This window comes from Equus quagga, chromosome 4 (genome assembly GCF_021613505.1).
Source record: "Equus quagga isolate Etosha38 chromosome 4, UCLA_HA_Equagga_1.0, whole genome shotgun sequence".
NCBI lineage: Eukaryota > Metazoa > Chordata > Mammalia > Perissodactyla > Equidae > Equus > Equus quagga.
In genome coordinates this window covers 33,867,055-33,885,697 of record NC_060270.1, presented here as the reverse complement: position 1 = coordinate 33,885,697, position 18,643 = coordinate 33,867,055, and the positions used below count along the sequence as shown (strand labels likewise).

At 39.6% G+C, this 18,643-nt stretch overlaps 1 protein-coding gene across 7 annotated transcripts in view; it reads left to right on the top strand.

Moving 5' to 3' along the window:
- Positions 1–18,643, top strand: part of LPP (LIM domain containing preferred translocation partner in lipoma) — a 653,489-nt gene that overhangs the window by 287,612 nt on the left and 347,234 nt on the right. For all 7 annotated transcript variants that reach the window (XM_046658568.1, XM_046658562.1, XM_046658566.1 and 4 more), the window contains one exon: positions 2,416–2,528. In XM_046658568.1, the coding sequence (XP_046514524.1) occupies positions 2,416–2,528 (113 nt within the window). The remainder of the gene's footprint in view (positions 1–2,415; positions 2,529–18,643) is intronic.

Genomic DNA, 18,643 nt, shown 5'->3' with positions numbered 1-18,643 from the left:
CATTCGGTTCGGATACTGTTTAATGCCCTGACAATTCTCTAAGACATAACAGAATCTGATGAAGTATAAGGTGCTCACAAATCCTCATTTATATTGGGTATGAAGATGACATAGGTCCAGATATAACATTTCAACCTGAAAACTAGGCTGTGCACTAGAATTTGTTAGGTCTCCATCAACCTGGACCTCGTTTACTGATCACTTGAGATCTTCTTGTGAGCATTCTTCTCCTACGCTATGACTTGTAAAGGCAGAAAAGAAACTGGGTGACAGTTTTTTTTAGTAACAGATGTTAAATATTTTTTAGTGCAGTATTTGACCAAATGAAGGCCAAATGAGTTGCTCAGTTGTGGCTGCACGTTAGAATTACCTGGGTTTTAAAGGAATACTGGCATCTGACTCCTCCTCTCACTCCCTTTCCATCATCCCAAGATCCTGACTAAATTGGTTTGAGATGAAGTTTGGCATCAGCATTTTTAGATAAGCTTCCTTGGTGATTATAATATGTAGACAATGCTTAGAACTATTGGGTAAAGTTGATAAAGGTTTATGGGACTTATAATCCTAATAGGGATATGGACAAAATATGTCTCCAGATGTGCATACCCAGAGGGTAAGAGAAGTACAAATGTTTCTATATGACATAAATAATTGACCCTTTCTAATCGTATGGGGTCTAAAATAGGTATAATACAGTACTTTGCTTAATGCAGTGGTTCTCAAAGTGTGGTGCCAGGACCAATAGTGTCAACATCACCTGGGAATTTATTGGAAATGCAAATTATCGGTCTCCCCCCAGACCTACTGAATCGGGAGCTTTGGGGTAAGACCCAGCAATCTGTGTTGCAAAGACCTTCCTGAGATCCTGATGAACTCTAAAGTTTGAGAACCATCAGCACAGAGAGTTGTTGTAGGAATAAGAGGTAGCCTATGAACGATCTAAGCACAGTGCCTGGTGCATAGTTAGAGTCCCAAAAGCAGAGTACTCTACAGATAATGTTTGCTTGGTGGTGTGAATATGGCTGGGAGCTGTACTTGACAGCCGTTAGCTATGATTCCAGTTCTAAGACTGTTATTTGTAAGGCAAATGGAGCCCAATGAACCATCTCAAAGGTGTATCAGAACAACCAGTCCAGCTCAGCATCCTTGCACTGTGCAATGTAGACTCTTCTTTTTCTGAAGACCTAAGTTGTGATGTTTAGGTCCTATCCGAAAGCAATTCATTGAGTGACAGAGACTCTTTCCCTACCAGTAAGTGTCAAACAGCTGAAATACAAGGAAAATTTACTTATCCTCTATTTATAGAGAACATTTCCTCAACGTATCTAAAATATTTTTAAAAGGAGAAGGACAAATAGAGAAAAGTTTAAAAAAAATGGGAGTTTCCTTTTCCTACTAGAATTTCTTACAGAGAGTACTGAAAAATTTCCATACCATACCCCTTAGAGCTCTTGGATAAATGTCTACACCTCAGGTCTCAGGGACGAGGTGTGCTCTCCCAACAACTCTAACTTCAGTGGTGCTGCTCTTGATGGTCAGCGATGCCTGGGGTTCTTGATATCCTAAACCCTCATTACTTCCTGCCTGGATTGTATATATATTTCCAAACCAGATGTTTCTTACTCCAGTTTCTCCTAATCTGTCCTGCATGTACTTTTAGATCAGTCTTTAGTAAATCATATGGCATCTAAGTGTTTCCTTCTCAGAAATGCTTGGTGGATCCCCACTGCACACATGATAAAATTCAAACTCTTTGCTAGATACGCGACACACTTAAAAGGTGATTTTCATCACTGCTCTAATTTTTATAACCTATTAGTGTTATTATACATTCCTATATTATGCTATATTGTAAGTTGTTCTTTATTCTGTATGCTTTTATTCCCCTGTTTTTCTGCCTACAGTAGACTTACTGTCTACATCATAATGTTCGGGGGCCATTTAAGTGCTTTAATAAGGCCTTCCTTGTTCCTCCACCTGGACATGAGCTTTCCTTTATCCTTACTTCCAGAAGAGTTTGTTTGTCCATCTTAATAAATCGTGTCTTGTACTATCCTTACTTGTGTACACAGTTTATTCCTCCTCAAGTTGATTGCAACTTTACTGAAGGCAAGCACCAAGTCTTTATATTTCATTTAATCCACCACCCCAGGCACCTTCCCTTGTCTAGCTAAATGTATCCAATCCCTCTAGACTATTTTATGTCACTTCTAAATAAAATCTGGTCTTCATTTTTCTGAAAGTTAATGCGACTAATTAAACTGAGCAGAACTAAGATAGGGAATGACTGCTGTGCTAGACAAAAAATTGTTGAAGCCAATTACAAAGCACTAAAATGCCAGGAAATCTGTATTTTTTAAGAGTGCTGTAACATTGCATCCATATTAACTGCATGTGTGTATTACCTTTCTGTAGGTGATTTTCTCCCACCCCCACCTCCACCTCTAGAGGATCCCGGTGTTCTTCCATCTGGCTCTGGAAACTTCCCTCCTCCACCACCCCTCGATGAAGGTGCTTTCAGGGCACAGGTAAGCCCTGTGGTTGAAGTCATGTTTATAAGCCATGAGAGGGAGCTCATGAATTCTGCTGTTATTTCTGTAGTGGATAAACATTTATCCAGAGCCTAAAGAAAGCTTTACAACTCACAAAGAGCTATGATTCTTTAATGCAAAATGCCCAACCCAAGCTTCTCAAAGTTCTGCTGGCTTGCACTCTGAAGCCCTAGAAATCCTTTTACCTACTAATTTTTTTGAAATTGAAATCCATTTTTTAGGAATACCATTTGAGAAGTCCACATTTTTTGGTTGTCCTGGGGACACACAACTATGCTTTCTTATTGCCTTTTTTCTCTATCCACAAACATTGAGTTCTACATTAGTAGGGTTGATATTTTCAGGCTCTGGTTGGTCACTGTAGGTCCTAATTTGTAACCAACATCTTTCTAGCAAAAACAACAACAAACATCCTTAGGGTTTGCTCTTCTGGGTGAGGTCAAGGAAGAATATTATAGTGTGTATGGTTACATACAACTGTTGTGCTCCTGAGAGTGTTGACTGCAAAGTAGGTCAGGGCTGAGGTCAGAAGCAATGATAGAAGCAGTTCTCAGGGGCCTTCCTGGTGGCGCAGCGGTTAAGTTCCCATGTTCCGCTTTGGTGGTCTGCGGTTGGCTGGTTTGGATCCCAAGTGCAGACATGGCACTGCTTGGCAAGCCATGCTGTGGTAGGCGTCCCACATATAAAGTAGAGGAAGATGGGCACGGATGTTAGCTCAGGGCCAGTCTTCCTCAGCATAAAGAGGAGGATTAGCGGCAGATGTTAGCTTAGGGCTAATCTTCCTCTAAAAACAAAAAAGAAGTAGTTCTCAGCCTGTGATCCTGTCGGGGCGCTGGTGACCAGCTGATACCATTTAGGTAGCTAAATGCCATTCATGTCAGGAAGGAAAACTAGATAACAAAGTCATAGAATTATTGTTATTGGAGTGAAAATGTTACTATAGATATGTTGAGAAAAAAAATAGTCCTTATCTTTTAGAGAAACATCATAAATATTTGTGGATGAAATGGAATGGTGTCTGGTATTTGCTTGAAAATAATAAGCGTAGGGAGCTGCTGAGTGAGAAAATAGGTGAAAAAAGATTATTAGTTGATAATTGTTCGGTGCATGGAGGTTTATTCTTTTATTTGGTGTATGTTTATATATGTTTAAAATTTCTCTATATAATACATTGTAAAGAGGAATAGCCATAGGAAATAACTGCTGAAATAGTTCAGTCCATTGTCTCTGGCTTTCTTTCTCCTAAATTTCAGCTTGGCAGAGACAAAGGAAGAAATGATTCATTCATTCATTCATTCAACACTATTCTGTGTGCCTGTGTGTGTACCCTTATAGCACTAGGAATTCTGTAGCAAAAAGCCAGACTGGGTTCTGCTCTCATGAAACTTATATGTTAGTAAAACTAGTGGAAGTAAACAGAATATATATATATATATATATATACACATTACAAAGTACCTTAGAATGAGACCAGTGCCCTGGCTCGGGGAAAAGGGAAGGGGATATGGCCTACATGGGGCTGGCATGGTCAAGAAGACCTCACAGAGAAGGTGACCCCTAAGAAAAGCAGTGGAGCAGGAGAGGAAGGAATCAGCCGTGTGGATTTCTTACCGAGTATGTTTTCATATACTAGACCTTAAGGAATACAAGAAGCTTTTTATGTAATTGATCAGTTGAAATTAGTAAGTTGTAGTTATAACCAGTGAGCTCCAATTCAGTTTGGAGACTAGATCTTATAAGGTGATTGAAAATTTTATGTCTTAGACGTATATGTCACAAATTTCCTACATTTTATCTTGTGGTAAGCTTGTAAAATCAAAGATCAGGTGTCAGTAGTGGACAGGACTTTTACAAAGTTTATTTTATGCAACAGATAGATCCCTTAGCAAATAAAAGTAATATGATTGATTTTCCTTATTTTTACTCATTTTTTCTTAACACTGAAAAAAAGTTTAAAGTTTGCCTTTTATATATGTTTACTCATTTTTTGGGGGGTGGTTCTTTGCATATTATTTAATTTACACAATTAAAACCTTCACTCGGTCTATTTGCTTACTTGGCTTGTTATGGAAACTGTTTTATTGCATTTAAAATCTTTAATTCCAAAAAATTTGTTTGATCTTGTGACAGAAGACTTGTGTTTGAATACTAGTTGAGTAATAATTCTGGTTATGTGATCCTGAGCAGGTCACAGTAAGTCCCAGTTTCCTCGTAATCAAAAATAAAGCAACTATATCTACCTCTCACAATTCAATGAAATACAGATGGATTTGAAATTGCTAAACTATCATAGCTATACAGATAGTTCGATGTTATAATTATTACTATATAAAAATAACAACAGCAAGAATAATAATAAGCCTTTGCCAAAGGATTTCATTAAGAAAAATTCAAACATGGGGCTTTCATAAAATTACAAAAAGACTTTTTCTGTGTGGACCTTGTCCTCATAGCTTTCCTGAAACCATGGCTTTGTTTTTGAAAAGGAAGGAAATAAACAAAAAGTCTGTTGCCATGTTGGCTTACGTTCTCTGCAAAACAGAAGGATAAAAAACGAAATAGAGTTTGCCAAATGGAAAAGGACAAATCTGGTAGGAGAGGCATGTTATTCTCGAATATATGGAAGATTGTTGGCAAGTTCAAAAGAAAACAGGCCTGCCTTTCCCTGGGGTGGCAGGGATGTGATGTGCTAGGGGCTTGGCCCCGCTGTGGCCATATTCGTACCACTTTTAGATATGAGCTATAAAGGAACCCAAAGTAATACAATCATGGAGAAAATTTTGCACTTTTTCCTCTCAGCCATGGTGAAACCTCATGTTGCCAAGTCCAAATTATAGCTGGTAAATGTGTGTTTTTACGGAGAAGTCTGTTTATGTTTCCAGCCAAACTTTCAGGTCATAGCCAAAAGAACGTCTCCTAAGTGTGACTATGAGAATTATAAGATTTTCAGGGCTGGAAGGGACCTTACAGATTATTCCGTCCAGCCCTGGCGCCAGGCATCTAGTTATAGCCTTTTCAAGCAGTTGCGAAATGAATTAATTTTCGGTCTTTGCAAATGGGGAAAATGAGACCCAACAAGGTAGGGATCCTGTAGTTGCTGAGAGAACTCTTACTGAATATGAGAAATCTCAACTCCTGGATTTGTCCTTCTTCTCACTGAACCAAATGGCCTGTGCACGTGCCTTTGCTTTACTTCTGTATCAGCTTGTAGGGCTGTGGTTCAGACAAGGGCGTTACATGCTTTGATTTGGAAAGCCCAGGAGTTTTGCTTGGCTTTCTGAATTTTTGATATATGCGATACACTTTTTTTTCTTTACAAAAGGCAGATAAATACTTACTGTCAGGGATTCTTATTTTGAGAATCTCATTTTTATGGGGAAAAAAATGAATCTTCGAAAACAAATGAGGGCTTTGTCTTTTTTTTTTTTTTTTCCTGTCAGGATCAGTTTGACTTCGGTGCCTGCGAGGTTTGGAGTGACCATTGAGCAGTCACTTCATTCATTCCTTTATTCTTCATTATAAATTGAATACTTTCTATAAGTCAGGCACATATGCTAGGGATTATAGTCTTAGAATTTGGCATCCTGGGTCTAGTGCCCTGAGTCTCAACCTGGGGACTGTTAGCTTGGTTCTGATCCGATGCTATTGTTGGTGATTTCTTCCTATTTTTCCAGCTAATGGGAAAATATATAGCATTGCGTGGTTTCAAAGGGGAAGAATGTCTCATAGAATTTCAGGTTTGCAAGGAAATTAGAGATCATAACTCAAGTCCCTTTCTTTTGTTTGAATCTCCTGATTTTTGTCAATATAACAAAATATTTATAATATAGTGACTATAATAGGTGAGGCAATGTTGAAGGGTAAGGAGATGGATCAGATGTAGTACCTCCAAGTCAAGTTTGGGAGATGCATATATACTCAGCTTTTAAGTGAAGATGTTTCATGGTAAATTTTGCCTTAGTCATCATGCTGTAATCGGAAGCGCAGTCTAAGTTCTATGTTGTGGTGGAGGGTGGGGGGGGATAAATGAACTATGACTGGAGATCAATAGAACTGAACTTTGGATCACTGGGTAGGACGTTAATTTTCAGGTGGGGAAATAAACTTTTCAGCAATAAAGTAATAATAGAGAAAGGAAAGCATAAAGTAGATGTGATAGGCGTGCCTTTCCAGAAGGGCTGTGGAATTTGCCCTTTATTCTGAAACCATTGACAATGTGTTGCAGGTGTTTGTTATTATTTTAAGTAGAAGGGTGACATCTCCAGATTTGTTGTTGGGATGCCAAGTGGTGCTGTTAACACACCAGAAGGGAAAAATATGTTGCACTTGTGGGAAACCCCATGCAAATAGCTCTGAGTTGTCTGGTAGACTTCCTTGAGCTCCACAGAGACTTATCTGCTCACTCCTCATGGCTTTGAGTTCAGGTGCCTGATATTTAGCTTCCTCTTTTCATGCCATCTTTGCTCGCCTTTTCTTCATGACCGCCCGATGATATCTCCTAACTCTGCTTCTGTCACTGTGCCCCAGTCCTGTGGCTTGCTTCTACTTGACGACTATCCAGTGATTGTATGCTGCCACTTTCCCTCTCTCCTTTTCCACTCATTCAGGCAGGATGATCTCATTTGCTACTGTAACTCCAACCCTTCCACCTCAGAAAACAGACCATTTTGTACTTTACTGGTTACTCCAGATGTTAAAGACTTCCTTCTCTTATTGAAATGAAATTTGTCCCTTTGTGATTTCCTCACAGTGATTTTCTTCCTACCCTCTTACAAAATGATGCGCATTCACAGGAACTGTCAGGGCGGGAGAGAGAGGTGGTGTCTACCACCATGAGTTGATCAGTAAAACTACAGAAAGAGGTGACGTTGCTGAGGAGAGAGTGAGAACAGTTGAACAGTATGCACTGAACTTCAGGGGAAATGCCCAGAGTTAGTTGAAAACAGAAACAAGGAGAGAAACCTCCAAACTCATTTATGGTCTTGTCTTAAAATCAGTCTCCAAAAGTTTGTAGGCTGACTCATTTCTGTTCTTGTGAAAACATTCAAAGCTCATATATGTGTATGGTGAATGGTGGATTATAGTTATTTATCCACTTACCCATTTTGTGCATTTTATTTATCAATAATAATTATAAAATCTACTGTAGTTTTAGCAGAACTGGCACTGGAATCTATGTCTTGTGACCCTTAGTCTAGTACCATCATGGTTACAGGGGTGGAATGACAGAATTTTACTTGTAGACATGCAGGACTCAGGCCCACACTCATGGCCACATCCACTCGTGAACTCACAGAAATAGGCAGCAGGACTTGCTTTATATGGTTTGGACACAGACTCTCATCGAGGTCATCCCTTCTGCTGCCTGGTAGTGGGTGAGGAAAGAAAAGCCTGGGTAAAAGAGGAGATCGGGGCTCTAAAAGTAAAGAGTAGAAGTAATGTGCAGTGTTGCCAGAGGAAAACCAAAACGGTCAGCAAAGCTTTCATCCACTCTGAAGTGCCTGTCGTTTCTGTGCAGCGAGAATACAAGAATATCTTCATCCACGGATATATACCCAAGGAGTGATTGAGATGCTTATTTCTTCCTGGTCCTTTTTGTTCCGTTGGGCCTTGGGTTAGCAAGCCCGAGTTGATCTGTAGGGCTGTTTATGAGCCTGGCAACAGCAGCGGCCGCAGCAGCTCGCTTCGCGATTGCCTTCTCCGTTTACGGTCTGTGTATGTAGGTCAGTGCATGTTTAGCAGGCTGGTGGCTTCTTAGGCATGTTGCTGGCTCTGGTCAATGTGACTTTCTAGAAGCGAATGTCAAAGTTTTCCTGTTTGTCTTTCGCTCTGAATCATCCTGATTAGGTATTCAAATGAGAAAAGAGAGATATTTTGGGTGTCTAGACTTACAAAAACTTCTTTGAAAGTAGCAGGCCTAGAGCTGATAGGGAGCATTCCAGTGTTTCATTTAGCAGTTTGAACCTTTTTCATGGAATGTCATAGTTTCCTCTCACTTAGTTTTTAAGCTTCTATTGAAAGAGATAAACCTCTTCCCTGGGCTCAGTAGTGGAGTACGTGTGCACACACACTCGTTCACCCTCATCAACGCAATTGCCACGGCCGCCACCACCTTGAAATGATCTCACACTCATGCTCTCGGCAGTGAGTGATGAGTTAATCGCTGGACAAGAAAAGTCTTATGGGAAATTGGTTGTGGTCAGTTCTGCTCTATGTTGGGATAACCAATGAGGTTAGGTTTGCTTTGGCTCCTGAGTTTCTTTATAGGGAGTAATTTACAATATTTGCATATTTCAGAAAATTTCCTTTGCTCAAAGTTAAGTGAAACTGTAGTTGGTTCTCTCTGAGTCAGTGGAAGTTTTTATCCCATTTTGTGTTTCCCATCAAGAATCCTAGTGGTTTCTTCAAAGCTGAAATACGTTTATTTTTTCTATGTCTAAAACGTGCATATTTTTTCTAGTAATGTAAATAAATCAAAATATAGATGAAATATTTTCAAACATGTTTATCAAGGAAAAATTAAGATATGCTTATATACCCCACCCCATATGAAATTTGAGTATTCTTTTCCTCTCTGCTTCATCAAAGTGTTATTAAAACAGTTCGGAGTATGTGTGGTAATATTTTAAGCTTTCTAACAATTGTTTTGTAAGAATCATTTCTCACATTACATTGTACCACCACATTATTAATAAACTATAACTTTTACTTGTTTGTTGCACTGCTTCTTGTTTGCTATTTTTTTCTTTGCTTGAATTCATCATCCTGATTCTTTTCTTTTCTGACACAGTACTTTATCAAGTAATTCTTTTTGGAAAGGCTACATGGATGATGCATTTCCTGAGTCCTCATATATCTGAAAATGGCTTGTTTTTGCCTTTATAGTTAAGTAAAAGTTTGACTGCAAGTAGAATTCTAGGGCTCAAATCTTTTTACCTCAATATTCAACAAAGATTTCCATAGTATCATTTAGTATCATTTAGTATTTAGTGTTGCAGATGAGAAATCTGATGCCAGTCTGATTGTTTCTCCAATGGAGTAGATTTTTCTGGCTTGAGCTCTCAGCTTTATTTGTGCGAGTTAGCCATCTTACACTACGTCTGTGTCTAGATACAGGCCCCCTCACACTCACCCCAATATTTCTACTCAGCATTCAGTGCATCTGTGTGATATGAGGAATCAAGTTTTTATTTAGCTAAGGGGGATTTTTTTGTGGTTTTGGGAAAAAGCATTTTAATTTTTCATTTGCCCTTTTCTTCCTTGTGGAGCTCCTATTTTATGATTTTGGATTTTTGCTCCATCCTTCATATTGGTATTATTTTTAAATAATTCTACCATATAGAAGAATCCCTATTGCTTGCTTCCTTTATTTTATTTTTTTGCTGAGGAAGATTTGTCCTGAGCTAACATCCATGCCAGTCTTCCTCTGTTTTTCAGTATGTGGACCACCAGCACAGTATGGCTGCTAACAGAGCAGTGTAGTCCTGTGCCTGAAAGCAGACCCAGGCCGCTGAAGCAGAGCATGCCGAACTTAACCACTAGGCCACCAGGGCTGGCCCTACTTTCTTTATTTTTAATTTTTTTGGTGACGGTCTGCTCTTGACTTATATCCCCCTTTATTTGGGGGGAAAATGTGGTTGGAGTGGCTCCGGATCTGCCGTTCTGATAGACCTACCCAGATTGTACTGCAAATTTTATCTTTTATCTAGATCAGGAATGTACAGTCCTTTAAATAGCAGGTTATAGGATAGCTATAGGATAGTATCTGCATCCAGCCTTCAACCTATGTTTGTAATAAGGGGAGGCAGGCCAGCCTAAGGGTTTCCCTTAGTACGCAGACTGAGAGCAGACTAGCAAGATTTACCCCAGCCCTCAAGGCTACATATCAGTTGTAAGGATCCATAAGCAGGTAGCAAAGGCCCCATTTCACATGCCCCATGTTTATACCAAGGGAGCACAACAGCAGGCTGTGGCCAGCCCTTCTGTGAGATGCTCGCTGGTTGGGTTCTCCAGCCTTTTCAGTTTCTTCCTTCACTCTTTCCCCATCCATGCCTGTTAATAACTATGTGACCGGGAGTGACCATGTCACCAGGAGTGTCAGGGAATGTAGCAAAACACTTTTTATTAGAAAGGATGAACTCATTTAGTGATTTTACTGCTGTTTTGACATTCTATACCCCAACCATCCTTTCCTAAGTGGCTTCTCCAACCCCCTCACCCTTTGTGTTGTGGCAGCTTAAAGTCAGCTCAGGTATTGCTACTTTTTGCTATTTCCCTCAAGGTCATTCTCCTGCCTTTGAGGGCTCCACCACAGAAAAACTCTCCCTGGTTGCATCATCCAAGCCAGTAAAGCTTCAGGGACAACGTAGTGTGATGGCTGACACTGTAGGTGCTGGACCCAGGCTGTCTGGGTTCACACCTGGCTCCCCACTCACTAGCTGTGTGACTATGGCCATATTCTTTTAACCTTTCCATGCCCTAGTTTGCTCATCTGTAAATGGTCATAATTATTTTACTGACCTCCTTGGGTTGTTGTGAGGTTTCAAAGAGATAATGCACATAGAGAAAATTGTATGTACCTGGCGTACACTAAGGTTTAGTAAATCTTTACTGGTGATGCTAATACCGCTGGGCTCTTCTTAGCTAGTCTCTGTGCTGAGTTCTGGCAAAGTTATCACTGTCCTTTGGTTTGTGCCACACCTCCCCAAGGTTCACCAATGGTCCCATCCCTTGCTCTTATATGGTTGGGAATTTTAAGTCTTTTTGCTAAAGAAATATTCCCACAAACTTCCTTTGCAAAATGAATGATTGAATTAAATAATCTTTTCCATCTCTTACAGCTGTAAAATTCAAGACCTTGGTAATAAAATATCACCTCTTTATAACTTCATAGTGATTTACAAATTGTAAAATCCTTTATATGACCTTATTTGATCTTCACAAATAAGAACAGCCCAGATATAATTTAACAAATAAAAAAAAAAATTAAGGCCCAAAGAGTCAAGGCAACTTGTTTAGATCTCACAGCAAGCATCATCGAAGCAGTGATTTATTTTTAAATGGACAAAAACAAAACGAAAATGTATTTGGGGGACTTTTAAGCCTCTTGGCTCAGTATCAATTCTCTTACAAATGAGGGAAGGCAGATCATTTTAAATTCTAAAAAAGCAGCCAAAGTCATCAACAATATGTGTTCATGGCTGGTGGCCAGGGGCCACCGAGATAGTTTTGTCTCTAATTCTTTAGTGGAAATAAGCACATCTTCTATCGCAGCCTCTGGCATATTCTCTGACAATCCCCTCACAGATTGTACCATGTTCTTCTTATCCATGGATTTGGGAAGGAAGCCCTGTTGGGCTCACAAATCCTTCAGTTCCTTTGTAATTTACATAATCCACTCATCATGAGCACAAAACAATTTGATCTGAAAGAAGGGGTAAAAGAGCGAATAGAGGATGCCAAGACCAAAACCCAGGGCATTAACTCATTTTTTATTTTTGAAACCCTAATGTTTTTGGGAGATTTTCTGTACATGGGTGAATGTGCTTGATCCATTCAAAAGTCAAGTATTTACGAACTCCCTACTAGATAACAAAATATATTATTGCATATAATACTTATACCAACCCTGGAGGGGTTAAGCTATTATTGGCAGTGTTTTATTATTAGCTTTTGTGGGTTTGACCTGTCCAAGGCTCCTGCCCCGTAAATTCCAAAATTGACATTGAGATTTTTTTTTTTTAACAGAAGACTTTCATTTACTTTATCTCACTTTAGCCTTTGAATAACTTATGAAAACGAAAGGGTGGGGATAATTCTCTATCTTGTGCTAGCTAAGGGACTGAGGCTCAGAGAGGTTAAGTAATATTCCAGGTTTCCATGGTATGAAGTGTCCCAGGCAAGGATCAAACCCTACAGTCTTCTGAGTCATGCTTGTCCATTTCTCTCTCTTTTGTCATCGCTGTTTTATTGTTACTCTTCCTTTATATTCTTTTTCAAGGAAGGACACAAAGCACCAATTGTCATGTTTCTCTCCAAGTATTCTCATTACGTGGAAACTCTTGCTCTTGAGAGTTCTGTTGTAGAATTCTCTATTACAATGTTGTCTTTGGCTTCTTTTTTTTTTATTTTAATTGTCTGTATCTTTACGGATTGGAAGAATGTACTTTGTTATTAAAATAGCGGAAAGCTGTTTATAGACCTTTAAAACGGAATTCTTTCTATAACTTTTGTTTATTTTAATATTTATTTTACCAATAAACTTTAGTGAAGATGCCAATTTTTATTACTATCAAAAACAAGTAAAATTGGTGGTACCTGGTAGGAAAAATGTTGCTGTGGCACTTTTTTAAAAGGAGGCTGGGGGTAACACAAGACAGAGAAGAGTCACATTATAAGAAATATAATTTTACTGTTATTTGTGGAAGTAAAGGATTTGGTTTATCAGAACCTCCCACTCCCCCAAAAAAAGATAAAGAGAGAGAGAGACATAGGAGGAATTCAGAACTTCTCTTCTTTCCCCAAGTTTATCTCATTCCCTTTAGCGCTTAAAGGAGTCTGTGCCTGTCCTATAACCACCTTCTGTTTTGAACTGTAGATGATACATCAAGATGATAGGTGAATTGGGGCAGATCATCCCGAAGAGCCAAATCTCAGTTTCTTCAGTGATAGAACTAGTATGATAATCCTATTTCTCCTGTCTTCTGGGTTTTTGTGACGATCAGATGGAAATTACCCATTTGGTAGCACATTCTACATCAGTAAGTAAGTAAAGGATTTACCTTCAAAATAATTGTTTTGTAATATTATTTCGACATCCTTGAGCTTTCTTTCTATTAGAAATTATATCACCTCCATATTTAGAGCAATAAATAATTACATGGTCTTTAAATGGTATATTTGATGGTATTGTGTGTATTGGAAAGAGAATGATGAACTTCCCCTTGAACAGAGCTTTATGGATTCAAGCCATAGCTTACTACAGCATGTGCATGTCAGAGTAAGGGTCCTGACTTTGGAAGACCTGTCTCTGAACTTCCTAGAGTACCTGGCTGGCTCAGACTCAGGTATTCCATGAAGAGATGGTCAAACAATTGAATACAAAATATGACAACCAGAGGAGTATTTCATGGTGCACATTCAGGAGATTTCATCATTTTTATCACCATTTCACATCAGGCCATTTTGTAAGTTGAAATGTGCTTAGAAGATGGTTTTCATTTCCTTTTAGCTCATTGAGAATCATGCAGTGTCTCTTTAGTAATTCTCTTCTGACCCAGTGGGGATAGAAACCACTTTTGGGCCATGGCAACTACAGAGAAGTATTTTCATAGTTACAGATTCAGTGAACGAGACTCTTTTCCTTCCCCTCCCCTCCCTGCCCCACCATGTTTCTCTCTGTGAACTGGGATTTAAGCCACAGTCCTAACATGAACTTAGCTCATTTCAACTCTACTGAAATGGCTCTTGTGTGTGTTTGCCACCTCCTCTGATGCCCCGATGACTGTTGTTTTTCCGACATCTTCTTCTGCCTCTTTCAGGCAGGTAAGACTCTTGATGATTTGAGCTTCCTTGCTTCCTCCTTCAATGTTCACTACACAGAACTTCCTTGGTTCCTCTGCTGTATCTGTAAGTATTCCTTTTCTCTCTTCTTTACCAGATCCCCCTTCTTCCTTTTTACTGAACTTAAATTTAGGTGTTCACTCAGTATACTCCCTTTTGACCTTCTGTTTTCTCTCAGTAGAAGTCGCCTTCCATCTCTATTTATTTAATGTTTTGAACTCGTTATGACTCTTGGCACCGTGCTTTTCTTTGACACCTGCTGTGCCATTTAGCCATAGGATCTTTCCACAGGGAAAACTGTCAGTCTCTTCGCATTGAACATGTCCCAAAGTCTGCTCATCGTCCTCCCCAAGGCTTCCATTCTGTTAGAGGTACCACCATATTTTCCATTCTTCCAAATTCTAAACTCTGTGGTCATTGTTGATATGACTTTTTAAATATATCTATCACCAACATTAGACATTTTTTGGTTTAAAAATGACTCTCAAGTTTGTTTTAATCTCTTCATTTTCCCGTTCATTGTTCTAGCTCATTCTTTCTCCATATCACAATAGACTCATTACTTTGATTCTGTTTTTTTTTTTTTTTTTTTTCCATTCCAGCTACATATCCCTAACCAATTAGTCTTCAAAAAATACTGTTTTCTTCCTATGGCTTTTATTGCCTGCCACATTAGGTTTTCTCTCTTGGTTGATTTTCAGAGTTCTTCATGACCTACCTCTTCCTTTAAAGCACACCTTATCTCTCACTATGTTCTTTACAGTCTTTGCTCTTGTGAGGCTGATGTCCTCATTGGCAGCTTCCCATGCTGAGTTAATTTTCCTTGTGTCTTTCCTACTGCCTGAAGCATCCTCCTCTCTCAGCTGATCAGAAATCCTTTCCATTTTTATTTTTATTTAATTAGTTAATTAATTAATTTTGCTGGGGAAGATTCACCCTGAGCTAACATCTGTGCTAGTCTTCCTCTATTTTATATGTGGGTCACTGCCACAGAATGGCTGCTGATGAGTGGTGTAGGTCCATGCCTGGGAACCAAACCTGGCCCACCAAAATGGAGTGCACCAAACTTAACAACTAGGCCATGGGGCTGGCCCCTCCTTCCCATTTTAAAAAGCCTAACTCAGATCCCACTTTCTTCCTCATAACCTCTGACACCACTAGCTCATCCCGATCTCTCCCTTCTCTGCATCCTGACTCTGTTGACTGGGTGGTGTGCTGTAGTGACATGAGCCTAGGGTTTAGTGCCAGGAAGCCCTGCCCTATTTCTTACTGGTTGCATTATCCATCTTCACATGCAAAATAGGAATGATAACTTAGATAGTTATTTTAACGATTAAGATAAAGCGTATAGAGTATGCAGTAGTGTCTGGTTCACAGTAAAGGCTACAATGAATTGGTTAATGAGTAAATCAGTTAATTATGTTTTATTTCTCTGCTCCTTAATATATGCCTTTTTGTGGACTGATGTAAGTATATCATATACCTCCAAACTATATATCATAAAGCCAGAATCAAATATGACATGGGGGATACCTGTAGAAATCACTTAATATCACACGTTGTAGAGCCTCAGATTTGAATGGATCATAATCCAGCCCATCTTTCTTGTGATGTGGAAATGAGGTACTCAGATTTTTTAAGTGAATTCCCAAAGTGACACACTTAGTGGAGAGCTGGCCGCAACCCTAAGTGGAGGTTTTTGGCCTCATAGGCCTGAATTATTTGTATTCTTCTCTTGTTTGTTCCCCTTTTAGAAACTATCTGAAGGCTAAATCACAACTCACATTCCTACATCACCCATAGTCTTTATCTCATTGATGGATACTTGGTTGATATTTGTGGATTGATTGATTCATTCTTTGACTAGGCAGTAGGAATTCTCTGGAAACATCTATGGAGCACATACTATGGATAGGCTTATCACCCTTTTGATGCTGTTGTAAACATGCTAACGGTTTACCATGTACCACTTCTGTGCACTGACTCAGGGTGGTGGGGAAAGGAAATGGGAGAGGAAGTTATATACATCTTGAGCAAATCAAGCTTTTCTATTTTTAGTCCTCGTTACTGTTTGGAAAGTACAGCCCCTGTTCATGGCAATCTGGCATGTGTTTCCTTAGGGCCATTTCAAAAAAGAGGAAAAATAAATATGGGAATTTTTTGTAGTGAAAATAGTTACTCAGTGAAATCGCATAAGTTCCTTCTTTTTCTCTTGATGAAACCTCAAACCCACTAGGCACAGATTCCTCAACCTCAACTATGCATGTCAAAGGCTCCTGCAGAGTGGGAGACTGGAGTCAGCAAAGCCTAGAACAGTAAGATGTGCCCTTGTTCCTGAGACGGCAAGGCAAGGAAGGAAGGCAGGCGGAGGGAATGGAGGCACTCTTTCTTGATCAGTGGATGGACAGCTTGCCCAGCTACCAGATTGTTGCCCCCTGGAGAAAACTGAACGTGGACTACGCAGATAGAGAGACATACAGCTTATAGCCCTTTGCTTAAGCTGTTCCTTCTGCCCGAGTATCTTTCTCTCTTTCTGCTGTCTGTGTCTGGTAAAAATTCCCCTGAATGACTTACAGCCACTCCCTCAATTCAAGTAAATGAACTACTTCTCTTTAGTAGTTTTGATGACAGTTTTGGGATTTTCTCAATCTGAGGCTGTATTAGTTACCATTAGGGAACAATAAAGAACTTTATGAAGGAGAATAAAATTACCTGATCTCTATGTAGATGGATTTCTACCATAGATCAGGACTTGACTGGTCCGAATTGGTGATGGTAGAATGGCTTGGGGTCGACTGCAGGAGTCTAGTGAGGCAGAAAAGGGCTTGAGCTGGAGCTATGGCCATGACCATGGTGAAGGGGAGCTGGGGTCCAGAGCAATTTGGAACAAGAGGGCTACAGGAAATGGACGAGTCCAGTATGCTTTGCAGGATCCTGACTTTTTTCAGGGGAGAAGTATTTGCTTCCTGTCCTAGTGTTTGACAAGTAGAATGATCCTTTGAAAAATCAGAACTTTGAGGCAAGTGTGATGTGAACTTTACTAGAGGAAATTTTGATATCACTGAGCAAAGATTGCCCCTCATTAATGAGAGAGACTGTACAGTCTCCAGACGTAAACAGCTCTGCCTAGATAACATTGTGGCGGTAGGGTGAGAATAATACGTTGCTATAATTAATGCTAATTTGTGGATATTGCTGTATTGTTGTCATTGTTTTTTAATTGAATATGTATTAAGCTCCAACAGGGTGCTATGAATAATGCCAACTTATAATTGATTTATCAGATCGCTCAGAAGACTTTATAAACACCAATAAGTGAAAACTCACAGCACCCCTTCGAGGTGGTAAACATCGTTGCCATTTCTACAAATGAGGAGAAGTGAAGTAGGTTGTGTTTGTTCTGCTGGCCTTGTGGGTGAGAACACAGAACTGTTGAACAAGAGAAAAGTGTTTTCCCTGTTCCTGGGAATTGGGTTAGAATATATTAGTAAAGAATTCTCCTTAAATGCATTCAGAGTTGTGGGATTTTAATTAAATTGTTCCAGTTATTGTTAGCGCTTGCATTAGTACCAGGCAACCAAATCCTAGACCAGCAGATTTCAAATTTAGTGTGGGAAAGAACTGGGGGAGGGATGAAGGGCTTGTTAAAGGCAAATTACTAAGCCTTGCTCCCAAAGGTTCAGATTTGGTAAATCTGGGAGCGAGATTAAGTCAGAAGTTTCCCTTTCATGGCCATCTGAGGTGCTTCTGTCCTGAGAGGAGGCTCAGCTTCCCTTCAAAACCCCAGCCTTTTCTTTCTTATGGGACCTGTCTTTGGCCACCAAGATGTAGCCTCACCCTGAGACCAAGACTTTTCATTTCATAGCTGTAGGGTCTCCTAGAACTCACCTAGGACGTCCTGTAATCCTCTCGTTTATAGAGCATACTAGCCAACATGTATAGAAGACCTACTGTATACTTTGCATTCTACTGGACACATGTTTCCCAGGTTGGAACCTTATCCCACCTGGTTTTCAAAATGTCCCTGTGTGGTTTCTATTATTATTCCCCTATTTCATAGGAGGACACTAAAACCTGAGAGGTGCCATGACTTGGTCAAACACCTCACTACTTTACATCCTTTTAATTTAAATCCAGATGGGGACCCGGTTTCCACTTTGAGTTTGAGCCACAGATGGAACAAAGCCTCTAGACCTGGTTTAAGTGCAATAGATCATAAAGAAAAAAGTTCACACTGGAACAGGGGAGAGGAAGGAAGGGAAGGGAGTAGTGACCGACTCAGGTTTTCTTTCTTCCTCTGTTATTTGTCTGGTTCTTTAATATAGACGAGGTAGTATTGCTAGGTAAATAGTAGTCATTTAATTATTGCTTGACTCTGAAAATTATATGAAAAAGGAAACATTTCTCGGGAAAGGCTGAAGTGAGGTATGAGCAGAATTCTGAGCTGGAGAAAGGATTTTTAAGTTGTGATAAGAATAGCGAGGCTGGAGACCGATCATTCCTTGCCTCCTTTAGGTTTTCTTCAGCCT